Here is a 10446-nt window from a genome sequence, read left to right as displayed (position 1 = left end):
CGGGACTCGATTCCCAGTCTCCCTGGCTCTGAGTGTGACCTGTTGTCGTGACTGAGGCAGGGGGTTGGGAGTCTGGACTCCTGGTTTTCATTGGTGATTTTCTTCTACTCCCAGCCTCCCTGGCCCTGAGTGTGACCTATGGAGGTGGTGGAATCTTCATCCTTAGAGATTTGTAAGGCCCAGCTTGACACACACACACAAAAAAAATCATCTATTTTAAATTAAGGGAGAAATTTATGAGAATCTCTTAGATAATTTAAATAAAAGAGGAAAAAATAACATGAAGTGGAACATGTTCACTGCCAAGTTTTAAAGACAGTCACACCACTGACATGATAGCTAAGGCCCTGCAAGCAAAGTTAGCTGAAACACTAACCCAGCTTTGGACAGCAATAGCTTCCTTGGAAGGTGCAGAAACTATTGTCTTCCTTTCAGTTTATTCAAAGAGTTCAGTTCAATGGCTGGTTCATTGAAAGTCAAGAAAGCCATTGGGAGTTCACAAAACAGACAAACTTCTTTTCTTCCCTCAATCTATGGATAAAAACTAGGTGCCAGGGGATGGATCTACGAGTTCCTAAATCTAGAATCATGTGGAGACCAGAACGTATCATTTCAATTCACTAACCACCCTTCAAATTTCCTTTGTTTAAGAAATCAGTGTTAAATGCAAAACATTTTGATTCAACTTTTTTCTTATGCTTCTCTTTCTAGCTGTAGCATGACCTTGGTGCGTGACCAAAGAGAGGTCACTCCTTTTCACTCTCCCTCTGTGTCATGGGGTTGGCAAAAATTCTCTAAGTCCTAGCAGGCTAGAGATTTAAGCACGTCAGGCATGTTAGAACCCTTGTGCTCGAAAGGACAATAAGCAATGGTTGTTTGGGGCAAGAATCCCAACAGATTTGACACTTGTCCCCCATCCAAAGCCAATAACACATCTCTGTATCTACAATCATGAGTTAGACATTCTCAGCACCCCTCTGTCTCCCGCAGCCCTCAGGTGTTCCTTGGATTATGGAGGCTTGGTTGCTAAGAGGACTGGAATTTTTTGCGGGCTTCCTGGGTTTCCCTAGCCAATAAGGGTCTCAGTCTGGCCTCCGAGGCGCACACCCCGAGATACTAAAGATCAGGATGGACTGATTTCACTCCAAGCTTTTGTATTTGTATTTTTGAATTATTTTCCTAATGAAAGATTGATGCTCATGAAATTCGTAGAGCTGGCAGATGACAGAACAGGGAGCAATGATCTCAAGTTGCAGTGTAGAAGGCTTGGATATTAGGAAAAACTTTTTTACTTGGAGGATGGTGATGCCTTTGAATTTGCGAGGATAGAGTCCCCCATCTTCTACTTAGAGCCTATATTTTTTCTTACCTTCTACACAGATGACGATTTCTTTCCACACAATCAACACAGTAATGAAAACAATCCTGGAGAAACTCCTCCACACCAACCGTCTCTTGGTCCTCACCGAGAGACCGCGAGATGGAAGCTTGCTGCAGCAAGGCTACAGGGGTCTCCGAGGTTCCCCCTGCCCCGCACCCCTGTCCTGCTGGGCTGTTGTCAAGGGAGCTCTGTGGGGTCACACCCGCCTCATCATCTTTGCCCAATAGGCTGAGTTCCTGCCAAAGGCCTTTGTGAAGTCACTGCCACACTCACCTTTCCCTTGCAGGCCTGATGTCTGCCCCTGGCCTGCCCGGATGGATGTTTGAGCTGCACCCTGGATCTCCCCACTTGCTCATGATTGATTCTGGGGAGCAAGCAGGCCACCCAGTAGAACAGCAGAGTCTATTCCTCATCCTACACTGGGTTTTCCATACAGATATACATTGTGAAACTATTTGATCTCCTAATCCATCCTCTATTTCACTGGCTATGAAATTTCACACACTTACCACCATATTAAGCCCAATTGCTTGTAATTCATGAAAAGGTGCCAAGGCACCTTCCAGAATGATAACCAGTTGTGATGTGAGGATACCAGGAAACAGAGAATCCACCTCTTCTTTGGGTAATTTGTTCCAGGGGTTAGTCTCCCTCACTGTCAAAAATGTGTGCCTTACGTCTCATTTGAATTTCTTTGACTTCAACTGACAGCCATTGGTTCCTGTTGTGCCTTTCTTGGCTAGATCGAAGTAGCCCTGACCCGTGAAATCCAATTTTCCCATCCTGATGGAATCCCCCCAGCCAGTAGGGTCCTTCTAGCTGTTTGTCTGCTGGGCTGGGGATATCAGACACACCAGAGGCATGCAGAAGAGAGTGCACTGCATGAGCCCTGCGTTGGGCTCAGGGGTTTGGCCTTCGTAACTTCTGCTCCAGCCACATCTCTGTGTGCCTGGGCTCAGGGCTTCTGACCCCCGTGGTTGCAGCCAGGGCTGGGATGCTGAACTCAGGACTTTCATGCCCCTACCCACTCCTGCTCACACTCTGGGTGCCTGGGCTTGGGGCTTCTGCCTGGCATCTGCAGCTGGGGCTCAGGGCTTCCCTTGCACTTCCTTCTGGGGCTCAGGGCTCCATTTTTCTGGATGCCGCCAAATTGACCCTTGAGTTAAATTGCCAGGGGACTAGTAGGTAGGATCCCCCAGTTGAGGTGCTCTCAGACGCAGGGACCCACCCGCACATCTTAGAACCTCCTCTAACTTCATAAAGATTCTTGTCTGCTGCCCTCAGAGCCCAGGTCTGAAGGCAGCACGGAAGTGAGTGTGGCAATGCTGTGACCCCCTCCTAGAACAACCTCTGAACTCCCCCACGATCCCATTTTGGTCGGGACCCCCACCAAACGAAATGTCATTGAGATGGACGTGTTCCCAAGGAATGTGTCAATTTCAAGGAATCAACATTTCCCAGCTGAAAAAAATCTTCTCCTGGAAAATTTTCAATTTTTTTCAGAGCGGTGGCCATGTTAGTCTGTATCAGCAAAAACAATGAGGAGTCCTTGTGGCACCTTAGAGACTAACAAGTTTATTTGGGCATAAGCTTTCGTGGACTAGAACCCACTTCATCACATGCATGGAGTGAAAAATACAGTAGCAGGTATAAATACACAGCACATGAAAGGATGGGCATTGCCTTACCAAGTGGGAGGTCAGTCTAACGAGACAATTGAATTAAGAGTAGGATACCAAGGAAGGAAAAAACACTTTTGTTGTGATAATGTGGGTGGCCCATTTCAAACAGTTGATAAGAAGGTGTGAGTAAGAGTAGGGGAAAATTAGTATGGGGGAAGTTAGGACTTTTGGCTGCAGAATTTTATTTCATTTTTTAATTAGAGTGTGTCTTTTAGGTTTTGTGGCACACACGTAGAGAAGTTTGCAAGACATTGCAAACTTCCAGCAAGAACAATAACACACAAGAGCCCCAAAATCAGAGGGAGAGAATGTAAGCTACTGCCTATAACAGAGAGGCACAAGTCTCTGGGTACCTGCTGACTGACTGCTGCTAAGCCCCCACTGAGCTGTCTAGCATGCAAGTAGGTCCAGGAACCATGCCCAAAATGTAAAGTTGCAGTATTCAATTTTAACACAACCACAAATACACCAGAGCCTCCAAATTTTCTGTTTTACAAGGTCTCTCCTTGTTTTGGAACACTGAGTTCTAAACACACCATGGGGAATTTAAATCAAATTTCAGCTACTAATTAGTATGTGTTTGGAACAATCACTGGTGTGAATTCGGTGTTATGTTGTTGGTTTCTTTAGGAAATTTGGGGAAACAGGAGCACTGGGATAGCCTATTTCCACCCCCCCACACACACACACACACTGCACATTTGCTGCCCACTGGTGCTGCCTGAGCAGGAGCATTGTGACATCAGAGATAATCCACCACTCAGGGCTCCCTGCCTCCAGCTCCTTGTCACACCTGGGGAGAATGACTAGCCCCTGGCTGCCACGGCAACAGCTACCTGTGACAACTGCTTGCCCCCTTATTACCAGAACATCATCACAGAAAGGAAGTTTGTAATGAAACAGGACCAGATTTGGATAAGCAGGACAGCCGCCTGCTGGGCTCATTTGGGTTTGTACTGTGGTACGGTACACTGTTTCTTCTCAAAGGGCCAGTGTTTGCTACTTTCCTTAGTAAGGGCTAGGTGAAAATAAGATGCAAAATTCCTGCTCTTTTACTTGGATATTGTTTATCTGGTTCTTACACATTCAGGGTTATAGCTTAGAACTTTCACTGAAACTCAAGTTGCATAAAATGACTTTTGTTTTAATACAGTTTAATTTAATTACTTTCAATACTGTGGTCAGCACAGCACTGAGTGGTGAAAAGGGAGCTTCACAAAGATAAGAATAGCAATAAAATATATACTGAAAACAACAGATGATTAAGAGGTTCATTGTTTAAACAGCACTTATATAATAGTTTTTCTTTCTATTAAAAAAACTAAGGAAATTAACAAACCAAAACCCCTTCATTTAATGTTTCTTAGTTTAGCTTTCATCAATAAATTAAGCTGTCAAATAATTTGGATATACAAAGTCAAGCTTTTAAAAAGGATTAAAAGATTACAACCTTTAGCATTCTCAGGTTAGCAAATGTCCAAATAAGTGTTGCCCTGGCACCCTTAATTCAGTTGTCTTGGTCCTTTGCGTGATGATGCAGATTTTAATTACATGATCCCATGATATTTTTTTCCCGTCAGGACCCTGCCTTATTCAGTGTACAAGATTTTCTGCTCTGGGGCTGTGTATTGAAGGAGTCTGTTGTCTGTAGGATCCCTGCCTCATTTATTGCAGAGTTAATGTTGCGTGGGCAATGCTCATTCTGGTATTTCCTAACTTGAAAGTGCTTGACTTTGAAACCTTTTAATCCTTTGTGTATTTTCTATTTTTTAAGGCTTACAACACTGATGAAACCAACCTTTATGCCAAAGGGTATTTTTTTGTTTGTGACATATCTATTATTTGTCTGTTTAGTGTCAATAGTGTGTACTTTACAAGACAGAAAAATTAAAGGTACTCCCTAATACAAAGACCTAAGGAAGATGGACACATACAAAGAAACCAGCATGTGTAAGGACTGGGAATTTCTTTTTATCTCTTTCTTTTGAAGTCATTTGTACTTAATTATTATTATTTATTAGTAAAGAAAGGGTGGTGCATTGGGGAAGTTGTGTGGTGAGGATGTTCCACGCAGAGGGAACAATATGGAAACACACGAAGAATGGAATGGGAGAAAGAAATACCCATGGTATTGGTGCTAACTGTACTGGTAAAGCAGAAAGAGAGGGAGGCGATGTAGAAAAGGACAAGATTGCTGATTATGGCCTGTCTCTGTAAATAGCCCTGTACTGGGGTGGTTTGGTATTTTAAGGACTGGAGGCCTGAGCTCAGCCAACCCTAGCAGCTAAGAAGGCCCACCTGAACACGGATCAGCGGATTCTTTACTGATCATCTGGGAGCAGAAGAGGAAGTGACTGAGAGAATTGCAGGAGCTGCAGAGAAAGGAAGGAGCAGCAAGGAGGGCTAGAGACAGACTCTGGCAATAACCTTGGAGGAAAGACCCCGAGAGCAGAGACTAAGGCCAGCAGCAAAATTGCCTTATGCTGTTCTTCTCCTTTTGGTTAGTTGTCTCTTGGAAAATAAATAAAACCCAGCTGGAAGGGCCAGTGAGACTGATCTGTTGTGAGTGCAGCTGTGGAGTCTGGAGGAGGGAGAGATGGATTGCAGGGTGCTACAGACCACCAGGGGATGCTTGGGAGAAGGTCATGAGCAGGGGAGGAGTGGGGTTTGGGAGGAGACTGCTCTACAACAGGGCCAAACGGGAACCCTGAATTTGTGCACCCACCTTCTTTCCTGATGTTTCAAGTTCTAAACTCCAACCTGGTCAGAAGGCGGTTGTTCAGAACCATTCATAAGTCACATTTAATTGGGTGGCAAAGTTTCACAGGCACAAGGTCATGCTCCCAGAGTTCAAATAAATTGGAAAACCAGCACCATACGTTGCATGTAGCACCCTGGGCCGGCAAACAGGATGGAACATGGCAGGTACCATTGCTGGAGCAGGCTTGCTGCATGCCGGGGAACAAGTCATGCTCTCCGCCACACTGTTACAGCCCCTTGGGAATCAATGATGAGAATGATGTTAAACCTACTCAGGACCAGCACAGTATAACCACATAATAATGCAAGGCTGGCCATACCTTGACCTTCCCCTGGATAGCTCCAACCTGCCTCGTATGACAGGTGCTGGGTCAGGGAGCCAGGGGATGGGTTCTACATCAGCCACAGAGCCCATATCTCCTCAGTGGCAGAAACCTTTGCAAAATTTTCAAAGATAATGCATCTACATGTGATTATCCTCTGTCCCCAAGAGAAATATGGTATATTTTAATGAGTCTGCCCATGCTTGTCTTGATGATCAGAGCTAAAAAGTGCAACAGGGATTCTCTCTCAAAACGATGCTATGCCAAACATTAAAACATACTTCCATCCTATACTTTGAAATCAAGAAAGACAACATCTCTCAGAAGGTAGGAGTGAACATTATTACCTTTACAATAGAAGTGAAATCTCCTTTTGTTTTTACATCAGGAAATAACTCTTTTCAGGTCACCTTGCCCAAGACAGAAATGTCCAGAAGTCAAGTTGTTGATTATTTGAATCTGAAATGCAGCCATATTTTTCTTTCAGGATAAAATTATAGTCTTGACAGGGCACTCCTCTCTTGTGAAGACATCAGAAGATGTGGGAACAGAAAGGAGATTGCTCTGAGTCTTTCACATGACTTCTCTCTCGTAGTCCATACCTTGGGTGACTTTCTGAGTGGATTATTGTCATGTTCTCTGTCATGAGAAACTCAGCCCAAGCACAGATATTGCCCAATGCAGCTATCCACTAAATTGCAGGGGATATTACACCTAAGAAAAAAAAAAACTGGGTCATTGAAACTAATGGGAATTTTGCCATAAACTTCAGTGAGGCCAAGATTAAATATGTGGGGAGTGATGGTTGATCATTCTCACTGGGGACTCTTCTAAACCTGGAGGTCATTTCCCTGGGTACACAGGTCAAAACTCTGCGTTTTCAAGGCACAGTGTAAGGCTCAGCTCTTTCTCTGACTGCTGTGTGGAGGTTTGGTTGTGGTGAGCTGAGTCCAATGAAAAGAAATCATTTCCGTGAATTGAATGGGCTTTCAGTGATATGGCCAGCTCAGTTGCTCTACTGAGCATTATGTAGAATGTGTTTACATTCCTCTTTTCTCTGATGTTTTTAACTCCATCTTTCCTTGAATTATATAAAGGGGAATTCAACAGCCTCTTTTGAGAGAACTTTTTGCTTGCAGATAGATAGATAGATCTGAGCTATATGAACAGACAGAAGAGCTCTTTTAGCATCAATCCTGCTCTTCCTTTAAAAGTGGGGGTAGGAAATAGTTACATTATAGCAAATTTCTATTAAGCTATCTGATCTCTGGTTCAGAGTCTCTCTTGAGAAGGAATTTGGTCTGCAGGGGCATTTGGCTTCACCGGTCTTTTTATGAAACACTGAATAAACACACAGTAATTGCCAGATTGGATCAGACCTGAGCTCCATCTAGTGTCTTGTCTCTGATAGTGGCTACTACTAGATGTTTCAAAAGAAGGTTTAATGACCTTTAATAGTGAGACGTGGAATAATCAGCCCTTCCCCGCATCTCGCCCTGAACTCTAATAGTTAGAGATTCATTTAAGCCCTGAAGCATAATGTTAGTATCCCTTAGGCATCCAGATCCATACACTATGCTATATAAAGCTGTCAAATCCCTCCAGTTTCTTTGTAGTTCTGCTTAACAGCACTCCTAGGATCTACAAACATTTCCCAACTTCTCAGCTCACCCATAATACAAGCTCAAACCAGCAAGGGGTACTGAGCATGCTGCCCCCAATCCAAAGAAACATATAAGCACATGCTTAACTTGAAGCAACTTTAAGAATGTAAGAAGCCTCATTGAAATCAACATGCTTAAAATTCTGGGTGCTTCACTACAGGAAAGATGGAGATAGATTGGAGACAGCTCAGAGGACAGCAACAAAAATGATGAAAGGTTTAGAAGTGGTAGGGGATGGGCTAGATGACCTCTTCAGGCCCTACGTTTCTATGATTGTATGAAAAGATAATGCAGCTGCCTAAATGTTCTGCTGGACTGAGGCAAGATCCATGCAGGATTAAGGCTTAAATGACCTATTGTTCTCTGCTTGGACGCATTTGATGAAAGAAGTCAAGTCCTTCTTCCTTGGTACCTTCTGTAGAACTGCACTTTAACCAAGCTGCTTTTGAAGTTAAATAATCATTTTATTTGTAATATTTGTCTGAATGCCGACTGACTGGCATGCTATTTGGCCACAACCAAAGAGTGGGTAAAGAAATAAATGACACGTGTGTGTATGTACGGCATGTGTATGAATATGTACACACACACACACACACGTACACACTTTTTCTTCGTCTTTGGCCACAATAAACATACCACACATACATACCTGCTGATCACACTCGATGTTCTCTACCTTTTAACTTGTCAGGGGTGTTATGAATGAGAACCACAACATTCTCATAATTTCACAAACTGGAATGTGCGACATGAGCTAAATACATTTAACTATTATATGATTTGGCAATCACTATTGTGACATGGGGTGAGGAAAGAGATGCAGTGAGGATATTCACATAGGATGAAACAGGTTTACAGGCAGTTTGATCCCAACTCAATAATCATAATAGAATATTATTATTCTTATCTCTATAAAGTTAGGTTAAAAGATAAATCTATTCTGACAATATTTTTTCTTATCATTATAAATGTATGTTTCTGAAAATATGTTCACTGTGGTTAATTTTCTCACAAATATTCGCCCCTGGCTACACACTTTTAGTCTGATCATTAGAAGTGTATGTGTGGTAATTTTTCAGCAGCCAAAGAACAAGAAGCTTCAGGATTTAGTCAGCATGGCTGTAGTGTCCAGAAGGGATACATTTGGAAGTTCCGTTTTTGAACTATTTCCTCAATGAATGTATGTACATACTGTGTACTGCCTGGTTGCCAATGATTTAAAAACATGAAGGCAAATTTCGGTGCTGGAAACTGTCACCCAATAACCAGAGAGTGTGATGCACTCTGTGTCTTCCTCCTACCCATGTTATTGTCCACAGGCATAATGGAGATCCACGGATCCTAAGTCTACACTGATCAATGAAATTAAAATATCAGGCGAATCAGGGTCAAAATATAAATCAGACTAAATAGCAGGATAATGGACTTTCCTAGAGATAAAGGATTTTTTTTTCTCCCTTAGAAAAAGTGAAGGAGTTCTGGGTTTTCCCATCAGTTGTTATAGGTTCCATTCCATAACTCAAAGGGTCTCTGTGCATATGACCACAGTTCTTTATATTAGCATACACAATTCGCATAAGAACTAATGCCTTCCTTTATGGTTGATCCCGCAGCGAGCGCCCAAGGCTGAATGAATGGCTGGAGGAAATTGTACGGCAGTGACCGAGTTCATTCTCACAGGACTGACTGATCGTCTGGAGCTGCAGGTCCCCCTCTTCGCAGTGTTCCTAGTGATCTATGGTATCACCCTGGTGTGGAATCTGGGGATGATGGTTTGAATCAGGATCGATCCCCGACTTCACACCCCCATGTACTTCTTCCTCAAGAATTTGTCCCTCGTGGATGTCTGTTACTCCACAGTCATCACTCCTAAGATGCTAATGAGCTTCTTAGCAGAGAGGAAAGCTATTTCCTACACAGCTTGCATCATCCAATATTTTAGCTTCATATTGCTTGCCATCTCTGAGTGCCTTCTGCTGGCAGTAATGGCGTACGACCGTTATGTAGCCATCTGTAACCCGCTGCTGTACACAGTCATCATGTCACCAAAGCATTGCCTACGGCTGGCAGCTGGTTCATATCTATGGGCCTTCCTGAACTCTGTGATACACACAAGCGGTTTGCTAAGATTATCCTACTGCCACTCCAGTATCCTGAATCATTTTTTCTGTGATATGAACCCACTTCTAAAGCTCTCCTCTTCTGGCACCTATGTCAACGAGCTACTTGTTTTCCTCTTTGGCAGTCTGATAGAGGTGATTAGCATTGGGACCATCCTCATCTCATACATCTTAATTATTGCAACTGTGATGCAGATCCGCTCAACCGACGGCAGGTGCAAAGCCTTCTCCACCTGCACCTCCCACCTGACGGCCGTCTCCATGTTCCACGGGACAATTCTCTTCATGTACTTCCGACCCAGCACCAGCTACGTGCTGGACACAGACAAAATGGCCTCAGTGTTCTACACGGTGGTGATCCCCATGCTGAACCCCCTCGTCTACAGCTTGAGGAACAAGGATGTGATGGATGCCCTGAGGAGAGCAATAGAGACAAAATTGAGGGCCCATTTTCCCCCAAAGGGTGTCATAATAGGACAACCAAATCCTTCAATGGCTGCTCTGCACACATAG

At 43.6% G+C, this 10446-nt stretch overlaps 1 protein-coding gene across 1 annotated transcript; it reads left to right on the top strand.

Moving 5' to 3' along the window:
• The first annotated feature begins 1435 nt into the window (after window positions 1-1435).
• On the top strand, window positions 1436-10446 carry LOC140912590 (olfactory receptor-like protein COR4). Its single transcript, XM_078853041.1, has 2 exons — window positions 1436-1450; window positions 9481-10446. Exon 2 carries the CDS (start codon window positions 9622-9624, stop codon window positions 10444-10446), a length of 825 nt encoding a protein of 274 aa, XP_078709167.1. The 5' UTR covers window positions 1436-1450; window positions 9481-9621.

Source organism: Lepidochelys kempii, chromosome 6 (assembly GCF_965140285.1).
Source record: "Lepidochelys kempii isolate rLepKem1 chromosome 6, rLepKem1.hap1, whole genome shotgun sequence".
NCBI lineage: Eukaryota > Metazoa > Chordata > Testudines > Cheloniidae > Lepidochelys > Lepidochelys kempii.
Note: the sequence above shows the minus strand (reverse complement) of the source record. Positions and strands in the feature narration are given on the sequence as shown.